At 36.8% G+C, this 18,416-nt stretch overlaps 1 protein-coding gene across 1 annotated transcript in view; it reads left to right on the top strand.

Moving 5' to 3' along the window:
* Nucleotides 1–554: 554 nt before the first annotated feature.
* The window catches only part of AKAP11 (A kinase (PRKA) anchor protein 11), a gene marked incomplete at its 5' end in the record, with an annotated part of 23,174 nt that continues 5,312 nt past the window's right edge, over nt 555–18,416 (top strand). The window contains 6 exons of the mRNA XM_009581467.1: nt 555–819; nt 1,292–5,957; nt 8,325–8,480; nt 13,005–13,088; nt 13,851–13,897; nt 16,338–16,498. Coding sequence (XP_009579762.1) covers nt 555–819; nt 1,292–5,957; nt 8,325–8,480; nt 13,005–13,088; nt 13,851–13,897; nt 16,338–16,498 — 5,379 coding nt within the window. The remainder of the gene's footprint in view (nt 820–1,291; nt 5,958–8,324; nt 8,481–13,004; nt 13,089–13,850; nt 13,898–16,337; nt 16,499–18,416) is intronic.

The raw sequence follows: 18,416 nt of genomic DNA, 5'->3' as shown, positions 1-18,416 counted from the left end.
AATTATAAATGTTATTAATTATACATTTTCCATTATTTTTATTTCCAATATTATTTCCAATATTATTATGTTTTTAATTATATTATTTCCAATTATAAATGTTGTTAAAGCAAGCTTCTTAAAGCCATATTGACTAATCATGCATGTTAAATTTAATTATGTTTCATTTAAGGTAAAAAATGCCTTGAAGAACCAAATGTCCTATAAACTGAAGTACTATTCAGCATAAACATATTTTGAAATACTGTCTTCATCTACAGATTTTTAACATGTATTCTTTAATTAATAGATTCTTGAGTACATATTATCAGGGTTGTATTACACAACCTTTTGTTTGTTTTATTGCAATGATTTATTCAGAATGCAGAAGTTAAGAAAATTAGTGATTTTAACTCTCACTCTACACAAACCGTTCCATTCATTTTCTTACCTTTAAAATATTTGTAAATTGTTTACTGTTCATAAAAATGCATTGAAGGAATCCCTTGTTACTCCTGACAGTTGAAATAATTCCAAGGTTATGTTTGTTTTCTTGTTGCTCTCTCTTTTTCAAGAATCAGCTTCCTGAAGTGTTTTGTGTGATGAGACTGTCTCCTTCATTCCCAAGGATCAAAGTTGATTATATATTTACGTTGCTGAGCAAGTATACCACAGGCATAAGATATGCAGTGGAAATAAATTCATTGCAAAAACATCAAACAGAGACATCCCATGGAGAAGATGATGACACTAACCAGTCAGTTTCTTCAATTGAGGATGATTTTGTCACTGCTTTCGAACACTTAGATGAAGATGACCCTTCAAAAATACAAAGTGCTGGTAAGTTCTTGCATGCTGTTGACTTGTAGAAATTGTTATTTGAAATTTAGGCTGTTGGGATTTCATGAGAAAGTAAATGTAAATAAATAGTAATTTTTTTACATGAATCATATTTTGTAAAGGGGTATTGTGCAATTGAAAACTTAATTTTTTTGCTGTTCTTTTCACAACAGTTTATCAACTCATAAACCAAAGATTCTAATCGCAGTGTCAGATGCAGATCAAATAGAATCTTGTTCTACTTTGTGTGCTAAAAAACCCCATGAAATTTGTCAGTGATTAGTTTAGTATAATAGGATTTGTAAAAAAGGAAAGATTGCTTTAATCGTGAAAGATCAGCTAGCATTTTGCAACAATAACAAGCCCAGCAATTGCCATCAAAATCTGTCCCCAGTTTTCTGTAGTTCTGTGAAAATTCTTGGGTTTGAAGCAATCTTTTTTCTTCTTTTTTTTTTTTTTTTTTTTTTTCCAGGTGCATGCAGCTTTACTTCTCGAAACCAACGAGATGCTGCTTCACAGACCATCCCTGCTCAATGTTTAGAAGCTGTTGACTCAAAGATCCTTGTGGGTTCTGCACGTCGAAAGTCATCAGCCAGATCTTCTGCTTTGATTGATATTTTGGGACTTAAGGAACTGTCCTCAGTAAAAAATTCAGTTACAACCTCAATTTCTGATCCTTGGATACAAAGGAGTTTCTATAAGCCATATAATCCTTCTGATCAACGTGTTAATTTTTTATGTAAAACATTGTTTTCCTCCTCTCCAGCTGAATCCTCTGAGTCAGATTGCTCCAGCCCAAGCCCCATCATCTTCTTAGATGAAGAAGGGTATCAAAAAAGCTTGAAGGCAAAACTTCAGCTGCCAAAAATTCCAGTAGTGAAAGATGGTATAGAGGATTCAGACTCAGAAGTAAGTGAATTTTTTGATAGTTTTGATCAGTTTGATGAGCTGGAACAAGCCTTGGAAAACTCTTGCAAGGTTATTAGGGATCCCATCCTAGGGAATCCCTCCCAGAAAAGGAGGACTGCACATGAACAATTGTCTTCTGCAAGCATTACAATGAATCCTCAAAAATTCAAGTTTGATCGTCCCACTCTCCCAGCCAATGTAATGAAACCAACACCTCGTAAACCGGAGTCACCATATAGCAGCGTCTTTGATGTCCCGGATTCCCCTCGCCCAGTTAAAACATCAGGGGAAGAGAATGGAGGCTTGTTCAGCCCTATTAGATCATCGGCTTTCAGTCCACTAGGGAGCTGTGGTTCTTCTGAATGTTTATGTCGAATTAATCTTGGTGGAGATGGGACAGGTCAAAATCGCCATGATGCAGTTTATAATAGTTATTCAGCATATGCTGATAGTGTTTCATTTGAAATACTGGGTTCTGTTTTTCATTCTGAGTCCTCATCAGAACAAGTATGTCCAGGAAATTATTCGAAACACAAAGGGATTGCTTTGAAAGAGAAAAAAGGTCAAGCTGCAGATCTCAAAACGAAAACTGGTAAGGAGCCAGATAAACAAGCAAAATCTAAACATAAGTCATTGATGATTAGAGATAGCATTCAAAAATTCGCAACTGAATTAGTTGAAAAAAGTTTTGGCAGCGCATTTAAAGACCTGCAGAAAGGTGTTTCTTCATGCACCAATGCGCTTTGTCATTTGGCTGCTAGGTTAACTTCTTCGGTCTTTCAAATGGCTTTTTATGAGATTGGAAGACGTAGAGCAATTTCCCTGAAGGAGCGTGCTATTAATGGGATAGCAAGCTTTTTGGTGAGTGAAGCTATAACTGGTGCTTTGAAAGAACTGCGGCACGTAAAGAAACAAATATTTACCAACACCGTTGCACGGTTTGCGGCAGACCTTGCTGAAGAACTTGTGTTTGAAGGAATCATGGAAGTATGCCAGTTTTCGTATCCATCGACACCTACAGCTGCACAGCCTTCATCGTTTGATTATGAAGACAAAGTGGTAAGATCCTATGCCAGAGATTTGTCTGAATCTGTCATTCAGGAGGCTTTTATTGAACTATCTCAGGTTGATGTGACCTTCACAACACAAGCAGCCATTAGTGTTTCCATGGACAACATTAAATATGTGAGTGCAGAAAGTATGTTAGAGTCAACACGGACTTCCACAGTTTTTCCTAATTTTAATGATAGGGTAGCACTGAAGCCAATCCAAGATTCCAAGAAGGAATATACAGTACAGCAAGCTCTATTTTGCACCTCTGGTGTTGTAAGTTCAATATCTGTGCCCTTAGCTGGAAGAGCTCTTTGTCAACATCAGGTTTCCTCTGATGCTTATAAAGCAAAAGTATCCACCGCTCCAAATTCTGATGACAATATGAAAATATTCAAAGACTCCACTCATCCTTTTTTCACAAGCAGAAAGAGAGAGGAGGAAGTCGCTTCTTTCAGAAATATATACCTAACTTCAGATCACGGTCAAAGTACTGAAAATACTCCACCACTCTTACATAACCAAAACAATACCACACAAACAAATAACAGATCTGGAATGAACAATAATTCAGAATTAACAAGTGGGTCAAAAGGCATTAATACTTTCTCTGGAACTATGGTAGATATGATAGTAAATGAAGCTTATGAAGCCATAACCTCATCCAGAGTAACAAAAGCAGTAGAAGAGTGTACAGATTTTTTAACAAGAAAAATAATAGATAAAAAACCTTATGTGCAATGTATTGGTGAAGATTTCCCCAAGAATATGTTTGCAGATCACTTGGCCAAGTATGTCATTCAACAGGGTGTGGATGAAAGTAAAACTGTGTTATGCCACACTAGTGAGAATTTAGCATGTAATGTGAGCTCACAGACTTACACAGATATCAGTAGAAAAGAACAGTGTGTGACAAAGAAGCAAGAGTCTGAGAAGCAAAGTAATGTTTCTATAATTGTGGAACAACAACAGATGCCTTTGAATAATCCATGTAGATTTCTTCTTACTCCAACTCATTCTGTTCAGTGTTTTTCAGAATCTAAAGATTGTTGGCGGGAACAGAAAGGACACAGGTTTTCGTCAAAATCACCACCGCCTTGTTCCACTGTGACTTTTGCTAGGCATGTTCCAGAGGACTTTACTGACACAGGAAGCTGCTCGATAACATACTTGAACAAGTCCTCAAAAAAATATGATACTCAGAAACCATCATCAGGACCTTTGACTTACAGGCAGGCTGATTGTTTTCTGCATGCAAATAGCTTTTCTTCAGTGATGTTTGGCAGTGAAGATGCTTTGCAGATGGAGGATAAATCAGGTCTCAAAGATGGAAATACCTGTATAATGCCTGATACACCCCCACCAACTCCTTTAGTACCATGTCAAAGTAGTTCTGAAAGAAATCTAAGAAAACTATCTAAGAAACTCAAGGGAGAATTGGCAAAGGAATTTGCACCTGCAACACCACCTTCTACACCATACAATCCATCTGTTACTGGTTTGCCTGAAACCGAACATGACTCTTTGGAAAATGAGGAATTTATGCTGAAACTCATGCGGTCGCTTTCTGAAGAAGTGGAAAGTAGTGAAGATGAAGATCATTCTGAAATGCCCCTTGAGAAAGAGGAGCATTCAGAAAAAACAATTCAGTATGCAGATTGCTTAGCTAGCCATATAATTTCAATAGCGACTGAAATGGCTGCTTCCCATTTAGATGGTAAAACAAACGAAAGAGAAACTGATAGACAGGTTCAGTTAGGTATGCAAAACAAAAGATGTGGATATACTGCATTTATAAATATCCCAGAAGAGACGTGCAATTCTTTATGGAATTATGCGGGTGATATGGCAGGAAGAGTCATCAATGAGGCCAAGAAAATAGTGAAATCAAGGCATTGTAAACTGTTGAGGTTGAAGCGGGTTAACTGTCAGGTGGATTGCCTTTATCTGAGAAAAGGCGATAAAGATTATAGTTCAAAAGAACGGTGCGGTCCAGTGCGGGACCAGTGGCTGGGGGAGAGAGATTCATCTGTACTTCCTTTACCACAAGGTTCAGGCATGACAGGTTTGACTTCCAAATACCCAAGCTGTGAAAGTGTGACTGACGAATACGCAGATCACATTATTCGAGTTTTGAAAAGAGAAGGTGGTAATGCTGAACTGCTAATGGATCAGTATGCTAGCAGACTTGCTTACAGGTCTATCAAATCAGGCTTACAGCAAGCTGCTAGAAAAAACAAATTGAGATGCAACAGAAAGACATTTCCTGGGCAACATGCACAGGTAAATAGTAAGCTGGAGCTGATCAAAGCAGTGAATAAAGATGCAGCACAGCAAGTGAAAAGCAGCATTCATCGCTGTGAAGACCAAGCGTATGAAAGGAATACTGGCACACAGAGAACAGAATGTACAGAGTTGTTACAACATTTTTCAGAATCTCTTGCTCACAGTATCACTTGTGATATCAGGAAGAAATTGAAAATGTCGGGAGCATGTTTGCCAAAGTCTCTAACAGATTCCTGTCTGTATAAAAAGACTGAATTTGATGAAGTCACAGGGGATCTTATTAAAACAAGATTTTCTAGGACATTTCTTCCTTTCTCCCCAGATCATAAACTGTATCATAGTACAGGCAGTTTAAATGAAAATGGCTACAGTGAAAGCATAATTCAAGCTATAGAGCAATATGCTAAGAAAGTAGCAGATGATACTCTAGAAATGAGTTTAGAGTCGGCTGTTCTCCATGTGGCTGAAAACAGAAAAAATGGGGATAGGCTCTCATATACTGAGAAACTGTCTCCTTTTTCTGGAACTGTCTGTAGATGCTGCAGTGTGAAGGAACATCGGTACTGTACAGAAAGTACGCCTCATCACCTACCTGCGCAAGAATCCTCCATTCCAGTGAAGCATTTTCTTCATTCTGGATTAGGTGGTGCCTGTCAAAAATCAAGAGTGTTTCAGCTTGATATTCCTAAAATTCACGTTGATGTAGAACAGAAGACAGTGTTTTCTGACAAGGGGGCTACTGCGGCTGTAGAGAAAGCAGAAGGAGAGCTGAGTTACACAAGTCTGACAGCTGACAGTGGTATTGGACAAGATGGAGTCAGTTTTGCTGAAAGCCTTACTACTGAAATAATGACATCAGCTATGACTAATATTGGTCAGGCAGTTAACATAAGGTAATACTAATTTTTTCTTACTTGTTGCATTCTGTACCAGAAAAAGAGGATTGTTAATACAAATATGTGCTCAGAAGGAATTTTTTTTTTTTTTTTAAGAAAGACACACTTTATGTTCTGCATGTTTTCTTTTTATTCCTCTGGTGATATTTAAATGATTCAGAACTAGAAAAAAAAGACTTTTTTCCACCTGTGTGAGCTTGAAACCAAGGTTTCTATGTTTATCAGCATGCATATGTTCCAGTAGGTGACTAGTAAGTGGAACTTATTATTTCAACTTGAAATGCTGTTATTTTTACCTGCAATAGAGAAGAGTAGACCTTACAGGTTTTGTTGATCTGTGAGCCATGACGGAATCCAGGTTTGTTCCCTACCTGTATTTCCTCTTCTGTGCTGAAAAATAAAAGTAATTTATTTTTGCTTTTGTCAGTGGGACCATCATCTGGTACTGGCCAAACTAGCCATTGCTTTATAGTATGAAGGCTTTATTTTGATTATGGCTGTGTTGTGATAGTGTCCTTATTATTAATGGGAAAAAAACCACAAACCCTTACTTTAAGAAAAAACAACTTACTAAAACACACTTTAGCTTATAAAATAGTAATACAATAGACAAGGAACTGACTTTCAAATTCTTGTGTATTTAGCAAAGGCTAATATACTGCTTCCTTTAATAGGCCTATAAATAGGAAATATACGCCAGGGTAACTTTGCGGCGAACATCAACTGTTTCTTAAAACAGACTGTGCAGTGATCAGGGTGACTTGAAATCTCTTCTTCAGGTCCAAGAGCGATCTTCACCATGTTGTTTTTTCCAATTTATAGTAAGATTTATTTTCATACTTTGTTCGTGTGGGAATTGCTCACACTATCAACAGGTTTCTTTTCCTGATTTCTAGAGGGGCATCGTGATGAATAATAAAATTTATTTTTATATGTTCAGTGGCTAAAGGCCACAGTGGGGCTGAACTAAATTTTTCAAGGTTTGATATGAAGCCCATATATACTAGCAGCATGAAAGTGCTCATAAGATGTATATTGTGGCTTTCTGCACAACAGGGTTGAATCATTACTCAGTGTGTGACAAAAAAAAAGTAATGTGATGTTTTTCTATACCTACAGTATCAAAGATGACACTTTGTTTCTGAATCTCTTCTTTAAAATATTATTTAAAAATTCTAGTTAGAATATGACAGCAATAAAATGCAGGGTTCAAGAGATACTGTTTATTATTGTATCTGTGACAGGGTGGCAATACTAGGATTTTACTATGACAAAATTTATAAATGTTTCTTGCCTTGCAATGTGTGGTATGTAATGCATAAGTATCTTGAGAAGCTGCCTTGTGTGGTGAAGAGAACTGCTGCTAGTGCTGGTATAACTGTAAATAAAAATGGGGAAAAAAATCACCTTTGTATTACCTAGATGGGTTCCAATTCAAGCTACATACTTGTCTGCACAAATTTGTGCTCACTGGAGCAAAGTGTTGCCAGTAATGTGGTTAAGGTTGGCTTTTTAAATAGTGAATGTTACTGTGGCTGCTTGCTATGGTGGTAGCAGGATGATCATTTTTCTTGAACTTTCTATCACTTCATCTGTATGTAGATAATCACAGTTTGCTCCTGAAATTTAGTTCATAACTGTGTGTTCTCATATTGTAACTTTGTTTATAAGGAGTTCAGACTTCTTTAAAGTTATCAAACTGGATCTTTTGAAGTGTCTTCTAAAGACTACCTTTTATTGAGCATACCTGCTTGATTGTTTTTTGGATAAAAAAATTTAAATTTATTTCTTGAGGGAAAAATTCTGTACAAGTCATGTGTTGCTACACTTTCTTGAAGCGGGAAGAGAAATCTTTATCTACAGAAAGACCTTTTTAAAAAATGGAATCCTAACATTTTAAACAGCAGCATGTACTTAAGTACTTTGCCTACAATAGCAGAGCACCTAGCTGGTTGTATCGAAAGAGGCAGGGGACAATAGTCAAACTGTCCTGTGGTGAACAAGTTCAAAAATGGTAAGCCTTCTGCTTGAAAAGTGTACCTTGATAATACAGTCTGTAAGGCTACAGTGCCTTCTATGCTTTATAGCAAATAATCTTCCAAATGAGAGAATTATTTGTGCAGCTCCCTTTGTCTTCTAGTGAAAGAATTCCAAATAGCAATCCCTGACCTAAGCCTGTTGAAGTTTCAAATTCATTTGGTTGCTCCATTTCTTGTGTTGAGAATAGGGTACAAATTAATAGATTCCCTCTTTTTTTTTTTCCTTGGAATTTAATGTCTTTGAAATGGTGTTAAATTGCTGTAAATGTACTAACACGGATCAGCATGAAATGCAGTGAATTTTTTGTCTTAAATTTTTGTTTAGCTCTGCTGGAAGAGAAGGATTTCACTCTGTTGAATCTATTGTTAGCCAGCAGTTGAGTCTTAGTATTGGTGATGATAGCACTGGGAGTTGGTCCAATCTAAGTTTTGAAGATGAACATCCTGATGAGACCAGCAGTTTTCTTCACCTCAGTGACAGGTAACTATAAACATGTTAGTATAGTTAAACAGTTATCTTGACATCAAATAACTTGGCATCAAGTGGTTTTCTCCTGGGGATTGGGGGAGAAGAGATTATTTTGTCTTCAGTACACAATGACTTTATTATTAAAAATGGCTCTAACATTATGTTTGTGTTTTCTTACAAAATGTGGTTGCCCATGAATGTTCATACTATACGCTCTGTAAAATATGTGGAGTATGCATTGTCATTGATGTCAAGGAGTCACATCAAGTAAAATTATACATGGATAATTTAAGTATTAGCAAAAGATGCAGGTGTTTTAAAAACAACTGCCATGTATAAAATACAACTTGAAAGTACTGTTTATAAGTTGTGCTCTGAAATATTAAAACTTAATCATTGAGAATGTGTTTTATGTAAATTCATCTATTCTTGAAAAGAAGTAATATGAGCTTAATTTGCATGCGGAGCTTTAACAGCTATTTTTGTCTTTTTTGGGACTTGAATTTATAAGCTGTTCTAGCTGATATTGGTGGAGTATTTATGTACTACTAACGACAAGCTTACAGGTGTGTAATATTGGAACTTACCTGTTCAGAGTAGTAATTTTTTCCACAGAGCTTCTCATTACACTTCCCCTGGCTGATTGATAACTAACAAAGATTAGAATGGGAATTTTAAAAATCTGCAATGTCTCTGCCTGTTGCTAGGGAAAATTATATTGAGAGTTGTGGGCCAAACTTCTATATGAGGAATATATGAGGAATGAGTAAACTTAATTTTTTATGGTTGATACACCACTTATGTTACTCTAGAAGGTTCAGCGTTTCTGTTGAAGAATAGCAGAAATGGGGGAGAGGTTTTTTCTTTTTAGTTAGTACTTCCAGCATCACTGAGATTAAAGAAAATATGGGAGATGTGTTTCCTTATATAATGTACAAGGAGGTTGTTTGGTACCAAAGTGAAACTGCTTACTTAAATGTCTACAATATTTTTCATGTTTTGCTTAACTGAATACTTTAATCAAACCACTACTGTAATTTATCACTCATACAACTGAATAATTTTGTAAGAGAATATATTGCCTTAAAGTTATTTTAATAAAACATCATCTGTTGAATGAATGAAAATGAGTGAGACTTACATAATGAAATTCAGAGTAGAAGGCAGAATATTCAGCATATTGGCAGTTACAAATAATGAATAAAATACAGGTTAGTTGATGCTGGGGAAAAAAAAAACATACTAAAAAATTGCTGGACCTGTAGTGCCCGTGTTGTATTTGGTGTTTGTTTTCATTTAAATCTGTTTTGGGAATGATAAAGTAAGTGATTTCTATAACTTGCAAGAAAATCTGTGGCTCATTAGAGGAAGAATGACCTAAATTAGCATTTAACTCAGAGAAGGGGAGGCATAGTTTGGATAGCAAGATGTTGACAGAAGAAACTGGCATGTGCAAATTGATCAGCTAGTTTTACAAAAGTAACTGTGGATTGCTAACAGCACATGGGTTGGTTTGTGTTGCTGAGGTTTAGCAGGTGGAAGTGACGGGATCTGGGGTTATTGCCCTGAGTACAAGGCTGGGGGAGACCTTCTGTAACAAGATTCAGTAATAACACCGTTTGTGGAACAGTGTTAGCATCTTCTAAGGAAATAAAAAAATTGCATGGCAGTGATGAAGATGTATTGCTTTTATCTCCTGTTTTTGACATAAACAGTTTTATTAAACAGGAAAATGCCATTTAGTCATAGAGGGGGCATTCATTATGCAGTTACAACAGCTGAAAGTTTGGAAAGTGTGGGGGGTTTTTTTGTCCTTTTTTTTTTTTTTTTTTCTTATCGTCAGGGCCATCTGTTTAAAAAATACTGTGCTGATTTTATGTAAACCATGTCAATTTGAAACATTTAAATGTACTATCAGGTAGCATTGCTCCCCTGGCAGCTATTTCTTAATGCAAGTGGTTTCCTTGTGTCTGAGAAGCTGTCAGCAGTATTGCTTGTACCATCTTTGAGGTACTAGATATCATTAGACCAATTTGTTTGTAGTGCTGGTACAATATAATTAAGTGACATTAAGTGAACATTAGTGAACATTAAGCAAGTTTTAATTTATGGGGGAGGACCTCTCCCTTCCCCCAGTATTTTCCAGGCCGTTTGCAGTATTCGATGGATACTGGTACTTGAGACTCTTTTAGCTGACATTTTGGAAATTATCTTCATAATAATAAACCTAGAGATTCCATTAGCGGTAGTTGAAATTTTTTTGGAACACAGGATCACAATCCCCAGAAAGCAACACGACAATACAAGCTATAGAGGTCCAGTTCAATTTACCTAGCTTTGCTTTACTTCAGGAAAAAAGGACATTTTTTGTAGTAGCTCTGTTGAAATGGTACATGCCCTCTGCTTCTCAGATCAATATAAAAATTGTATTTCAGTACTTCACAGAGGATTAAACTATGTGTAAACAAGAGAGCAAGACAATTTGGAAAGAATTATCAAAGCATGATCCTTGCAGTTCCATTTGAATGTAAATAGGAATAAAAGTTCTTTAGCAGGCTTGGTAAAATTAGTTATGCAGGGGAGTGCTTGTATCATGCGCTTTGTGTGCCTAACATCAGCAACTTACATTTAGAAATAAAATAGTCTGAAGCTTTCTCTATGGTTGTGTATAAGTATAGGCATACACATAGGCATAGGCTTTTCCGGGGTATGAATCAGAGCATCCAGGTTAGGTTATAATTCAGAGCAGAAGCCTCTTGTTTTTGACTGTATGTACATAATGCAGAATCTCAAAGCAGATGATCTGAGTTACAGTTCCCATTGCTATGCATTGTAATCATATGGTTAAATATATGATTATTTCAGACCAAGTTTGACCTCTGTAAAATACATTAATCTCTTACCTAATCAGAATAGTAGTATACATGAGGTCATTCTGTTAGGTTGCAAATACTTTTTCCTTTAGTCCGAGAACTGGGGCAGCTTTTACTTCCACTTACGTTATGCATCTATGACTTTCAGTGAAAGAGGCTGTTTGAGTACAAAATATTGGTATCAACAGGCTATGTTAAATCTTTTCTATATGTGTAATTCAAACCAGATGTAATACTTCATATATACTGTCATAGTCTCACATAGTAGCTTGAGAAATGTTCTTAAGACCAGATTTGCATTTCCTTTGCAAATCAAGTTGGTTTCTTTGGAAGCTTCTGCTCTTTAATTTTCTTTTTTTCTTTTTTTGCATAATGAGAGAACTATTTGATTGTACTTTGCACATGTAATCTAAATAAGCAACAATGTGCTGAATGAAGCGCCTGCAACTTTTTAATTCCACCCCCCTCCTCCCCCCTGTTAGGGTATGTTCATATTGCAGGCTTGCTAACCTGCTGTTACTGTTTTGAAATTAGGATCCAAGCAGGCATACTGGAAAGCAAAGGACAGTCATAGGTGATACTGTTACTGGCAGACTCTTGAAAGAGATTAATGTCTGTCTCTTGAAATGTTTCCACCATTTGTGGTTTTAAATTTTACTATTTGCCTTGAGTGGAATGAGTGGAAAAGAGCAGCTTTAATAGTCACACAAAACTTAGGTGAAGAAAGCATCTTCTTGCAGCAGTTGTTCTCTGGAGTTGCTTCACGGCTTGTCATACCATCTATAGTAGACAATCTAGCTTTCTGAAAGAATGCTGGTTATCTTGAAGTCCTATTGTTGGAAGGCTTCTAGACGTGCTCTGGGGGAGGTATGAAGTTGGGGAACAGAGATTCTGTCATATGAGTAGCTTAATCTTGTACATAAGCACAGGCTTAACAAACTTTGCTCATTATAATGCCTAAAGTATACCAGTGTAAGGACATGCCTGATTTTTTCAGTTCTTCGCATTGGCTTGAATGTAGTCATGGAATAAATGCAGTATATTTATGAACTGTGAGTGAAGTAATCTTTTTAGTATTGTATTCATTGATCTATAAACCCCCATATTTTTAAAAGATCAGCTTGTAGAACAATATTCAGATTTTTTAAAAAAAAAAATGTTTTATTTGCTCTAAGAATTCCTTCTCATCAGGCTGTTAGAGATCATTACTGGATTTTTGGAAAGACCTGGAAGGATTTTATTTGTGCAATTGTCTTCACAATGTATAATTTTATGAACTCTTAGTCCTTAAGCAAATATTATAGTTGTAATCCATGTTCCTATGAGTAATCATATTGAAATTGTTGCGCTTGTATAAACAACAAGCCATGTGCTTAGACCTGAGGACAGAATTACTGTTAGCACTGATCTGGAAAATTAATGAGTACAAATGAATACTTTCACCTGTGTACTGAAACTTACCAGTTTTGCATTATTGTGCACATTGCTGCTCTGAATAGCACTGAGAATCATGTTTGTACTCTGTTCCAGCAAACCTGTTCAGGAAGTTTCAGTGCTCTTGCATTAAATGTCTTGACAAAAAACAGCTCTAAGGAAAATGAAGGTTCTAGTTTGAGCTATTGTTATTTTCTAGTTCAGCTGTGTTCTCTTCTTCTCCTGGCAGTAATGGTAACAGCAGTAGCTGGAGCAGTCTTGGTTTAGAAGGGGATATGTATGAGGAGAATTTATCCTTTCCAACATCAGACAGGTTGGTTGAGTTGAGAAATATAAACCAGATGGGTTCCTCATAATTAATGCATGAAATCATCATTTTGGAAAATAAAAATACAGTGCATTTTTTTATGCTGATACATTATTCACACTCTCCTCACTTAATCACAATATGATTTTTTCATTAATTAATCCATACTGAATGGTTAAATTTTGCTGTGCTAAACCGATGAATGTGTTCTGCTTGCAAAATGAAAGATCCCTTTTGTGCATGTTCTTGCTTGCAGTTTTACAAGTCTTTAGATTTACTTTTTCATGCAAACTAGAGCTTGCTTCCTACAGGATTTCTGTTCTTTCCTTTAGCTTGTGGAAAATTTCAAAATTGCTTGGTAATTGATTTTTGTAGAACATTTATGACTTACAGCTTTGAATAACCTATACCTGTTCATACCTGTGACATAAGATGGCTCAACCTTTTCACATATGAAGCAAAACTAAACTGTCCTACTTAAGTAAAATCAGTAAGTTTTCTTCTTATTTTAAAATGTATTCATATTACAACCCTTCTTTTTAACACCCTTCTCTTGTTTCTTTCCCTAAGAGCAAATCCTGTGAAGTTCATGATAAATTTGTTTCCAACATGAAATGGTGTGAGAAGCAAAGCTTCTTTTCATGATCACTTCTTAATTCTTTTATGATCTTCCTGTCCTTTAACCTTCATTACAGTCTTAGGATTGACTGCATTTATTGTGCATATATTAGATTGTATTAATATTTTTGTTTTATTTTTAAAATACAGTGATGGAACAGAAGATAAAGATGAGGACTCCAAGGATGCTGTAGAAGGTAATGTCAATTCCAGCATATACTACTGTTCTGGACCTGTGCACTCTATATGAATTATTTTTGTTAATTCTTTGCTTCTGTAGTCCACAAAACAAGGTGACAACTCTATAATCGCTATTCATCATAATGCATGTCAGTCAAGTGTCAGAATATATTCTTAGATTAATACCCTACGTACATCTCTCTGGGAATTGCTAGTCTCTGATGCTCACACATGTACTTAGTAACTTAAGGTAGTGAACTCTGATCAGCTTGTTGAAAGTGTAAATTTATATGCATAGAATAACATCTGTATAAAATACTTCATAAGGAGACGTGGCAGTGCATCTGCATGGCTATGTTCGAGATACTGAAGAAGTTATTCAAACTGGCTATACTAACCTTGGAAGAGGAGTCATGAGAAACAATGAAAAAACTTGGATTAGATACATTTGCTATAATCTCTTTCTGCTTAGTGAAATATAAAATAGGGTCTATCCAGAGTCTTGTTACAGCTTTCTGGTTCGTAGAAGATCTCTGCACTGGTTCCAGTCTGATTGAAGTGCCAAAGATTGTTAACTCAAATGAGAACAGCCTGAATACACAGTGTATGAGACTGATTTAAAGATGAGCTGATGTTAGAGCAAGTTGTAACAGAGCTTTTCTTTGTGTTGGGTATATTGTGAAGATGAAATAAGCATTTCAAGAAGCCTCTGCTACCCACTCAGCCATGTTGTACATCTTCAAATAGTCTTAATGTAAGCAGAAATACCTGTGGTTATTTCTTTTTTCCTTTTTTTTAACTCTTGGAAAAATGTATGGAAATGAACCACATCTCTTAATTTTTTTTTTTTAAATCAGATCTGACTGTAAGGTTATAAGGAAACTAAACTAAATTATTTAGTATTTTTCCTCAGAAAATAATTATAATGAAAATATTTTCTGCTCTGTAGACTTCATCTAGGTTATCAATATAGCATTGCTTTCTTTTGGTCTCGAATTTAAAAAGTTCTAGCATCTCAAATGTTCAAATTGCTCGATAACATAGTGCTTGATTTTGTTTCTTTACACAGTTTAGATGTCTCCTGGACTGCAACAGACTGCTTTATATTGTATTAAGGATTTTCTAGTGAAATTTTTCCAGTTTAATTTCTTCACCATCTCACTATTGTTTTGAAAAGACACTTTCTGTTACTTTCATTGTAGGACCATTTAAATAGTATTCTAGGTAGAAGACCTTTGTACCTGGTCCTGTACATTTGGAAGTTCTTTTCATGTCGTATCTAGAAATGTCTGGCTTCTTCTAAGCTGCGTCTTGTTCACCAAAGAATTTGAAACAAAGCCTTGTTATTACAAAATGTACATCTATTTTATAAAACTAAAAAATATATCAAAATTTCCCAATGATACATTACCACTATGCTTTCCAACCACTAAGTGTCATAAATTTTTTTATAATTGATTCTTTCTCCTATAAAGATTGTTAGGTTTTGGGGCTTCTAGACAAATATTCTGTTATCCACCAAAAGCACGTTTATGTTGACAGTTCCACTAGTTAATTTTCTCTCTCTTTTACATGCCCCCCCCCACTCCCCCCCACCTTGGGGGAATCTATTTCGTCTTGCTTAACTTGGCCAGTTAGGAATGAATACCTTATGTACCTCAATTTTCATAAGCTTGATTGGAAGAGTAGTGAGATTGAGGTAAACTGCACATGAACATATGTTCTTATTGCAAATATATTCCTTGTTTCTAGAGAGTTAATTCCAGTACTCTGGAAGTAGAGACTTAAAGAACAACTTGGAGAGCACTACACATATGCTTAGTTGGTTCTGAGAGTGTGACAAATGATTACTGTGATAGCTGGACAGAGAAACTCAGAGTGGGAACAGAAGACGACAATACTGTAGTTTCTCTGTGTTACTAATGCAACTGTTCTTTCAATACTGTGTTAATTTTTGGAACTCGTGCTGTAAAGGAAGCGTTGAAATATTGGATAGGCCTCAGTAAAAACAGCACTATATTTTAGAAAAACTCAGAGGCAGTCTGATCAGTCTGTCTGTACAGGAAAGAATTCTGAAATACACACTTTTTAAAAATTTAGCAGATGAAGGCATAGCGAAAAATAGCAGTTGGAAATGGAAATGACTGATGGACAATGTGAGAGCTATTGCTGTCCAGTTTATGAAAGGCTGTGTTAAATTTCTTGTCATTTGGAATATACATTAAAGCTTAGATGTCTTTTAATACTCAACTATGCGTACAATTGTAAATGGGATAAACAGTACTTCCTTATGTGAAAGTACAGAAACACTTCAGACCAGCATGATTTTTTCCTTTCATATTATCTGTGTGTACTAAATTGAGGTTTTTAAGATAATACAGTCTAAACAGTGAACTACAAAGACTTTTTTGAAACGATTTGAAGCTATAGATTTGATGATTTTATTTTTAATGTTAGGTTTGGAGCAAATACGAAAGACTTTAGCAATAGCAAATATTGATCTGGAACCAAATCTAGTGGACTCCCACCTCAGAGCAGCACTCCAGTGGCTGGCAGCTTCTGAAACAGAGGTGTCTGATCTTCACTTTCATGACACTGCTACAAAGGAATTTGTCTTTGTAAGTACTTGCATTTGGTGGGTGGTGGGGAAGGGGAAGGATTTGGTTGATTTCCATTTGCTGTGATACACCAGCTGTTACTATTTTATTTGCCACTCAATGAGATATTTGCTGCTGAGGAAAATCATTATTCAAATCCTGAGAGGTCAAAGTGGAACAGTCTGTTTAGCCTGTGCATGTACCATAAATAAAACAGTATTAATCAAAGTTGAGTAAACTTCTTTCACAAGTTGTTTTCCTTGTTTTACATAGAGCATACAATTACAACATTTTTGTTTAGTGAAAAATGTATTTTTTCAAACATTTTTTACTTAGTATTTAATTGTCTATAAATTGAACCTTTCTGAGAACTTGCTCATCCAAATTAATTTCTAATTTAATATTCTGATGTTCTGCCTCAGGTTTTTTTGCTAGCAAATGCACATAGAATCATAGAATCATTAAGGTTGGAAAAGACCTCTAAGATCATCGAGTCCAACCATCAACCCAACACCACCATGCCCACTAAACCATGTCCCTAAGTGCCTCATCTACACGTCTTTTAAATCCCTCCAGGGATGGTGACTCCATTTTTTTCCACTGCCCTGGGCAGCCTGTTCCAAGGCTTGACCACTCTTTCAGTAAAGAAAATTTTCCTAATGTCCAGTCTAAACCTCCTTTGACGCAACTTGAGGCCATTTCCTCTCGTCCTATCACTAGTTACTTGGCAGAAGAGACCAACCCCCACCTCGCTACAACCTCCTTTCAGGTAGTTGTAGAGCGCGATGAGGTCTCCCCTCAGCCTCCTCTTCTCCAGGCTAAACAGTCCCAGTTCCCTTAGCCGCTCCTCTTAAGACTTGTGCTCCAGACCCTTCACCAGCTTCGTTGCCCTTCTCTGGACACGCTCCAGCACCTCAATGTCCTCCTTGTCCTTTCTTATCAGAAAGAAGTTTAGGTTTTAATTAAATATTAAGTATATTTTTATTCTGTAAGCAACTGCAACCAAAACTATTAAGAAAGAAGGCTCAGTAACATTATTTCATTTTTAGGTGCCTTTATTTTGGTTTTATGGATTGAATTTAATATGTTGACCAAAGAGAAAGCGGAATTTTAAAGAATTAGGCTTTAGGATCCACCCACGGGTACTGGGGAAGCTGGCAGAAGTGCTTACCAAGCCACAATCCTTTATCAGCAGTCCTGCCTAACCGGGGAGGTCCCAGTTGAATGGAGGTTAGCAAATGTGATGCCCATCTACAAGAAGGGCCAGAAGGAGGATGCGGGGAACTACAGGCCTGTAAGTCTGACCTCGGTGCCGAGGAAGGTTGTGGAGAAGATCATCTTGAGTGCCATCACGTGGCATGTACAGGACAACCAGATGATCAGGTCCAGTCAGCATGGGTTTATGAAAGGCAGGTCCTGCTTGACTGATCTCCTTCTATGACCAGGTGACCCGCTTAGTGGATGAGGGAGAGGCTGTGGATGTCGTCTACCTAGACATCAGTAAAGGCTTTGACACCATTTCCCACAGCATTCTCCTGGGGAAACTGGCTGCTTATGGCTTGGACGGGTGTAGTCTTCGCTGGGTAAAAAACTGGCTTGATAGCTGGGCCCAAAGAGTGGTAGTGTATCGAGTTAAATCCAGTTGGCAGCCGGTCCCAAGTGGTGTTCCCCAGGGCTGAATATTGGGGCCAGTTCTGTTCAATATCTTTATAAATGATCTGGATGAGGGGATTGAGTGCTCCCTCAGTAAGTTTGCAGACCACACCAAGTTGGGCAGGGGTGTCGATCTGCTTGAGGATAGGAAGGCTCTATAGAGGCATCTGGACAGGCTGGATCGATGGGCCGAGGCCAGTTGTATGAGGTTGAACGAGGCCAAGTGCCGGGTCCTGCACTTGTGTCACAACAACCCCATGCAATGCTACAGGCTTTGGGGAGAGGG

This window comes from Fulmarus glacialis, unplaced genomic scaffold (assembly GCF_000690835.1).
Source record: "Fulmarus glacialis isolate BGI_N327 unplaced genomic scaffold, ASM69083v1 scaffold6187, whole genome shotgun sequence".
In the NCBI taxonomy this organism is placed as follows: Eukaryota; Metazoa; Chordata; class Aves; order Procellariiformes; family Procellariidae; genus Fulmarus; species Fulmarus glacialis.
Note: the sequence above shows the minus strand (reverse complement) of the source record. Positions and strands in the feature narration are given on the sequence as shown.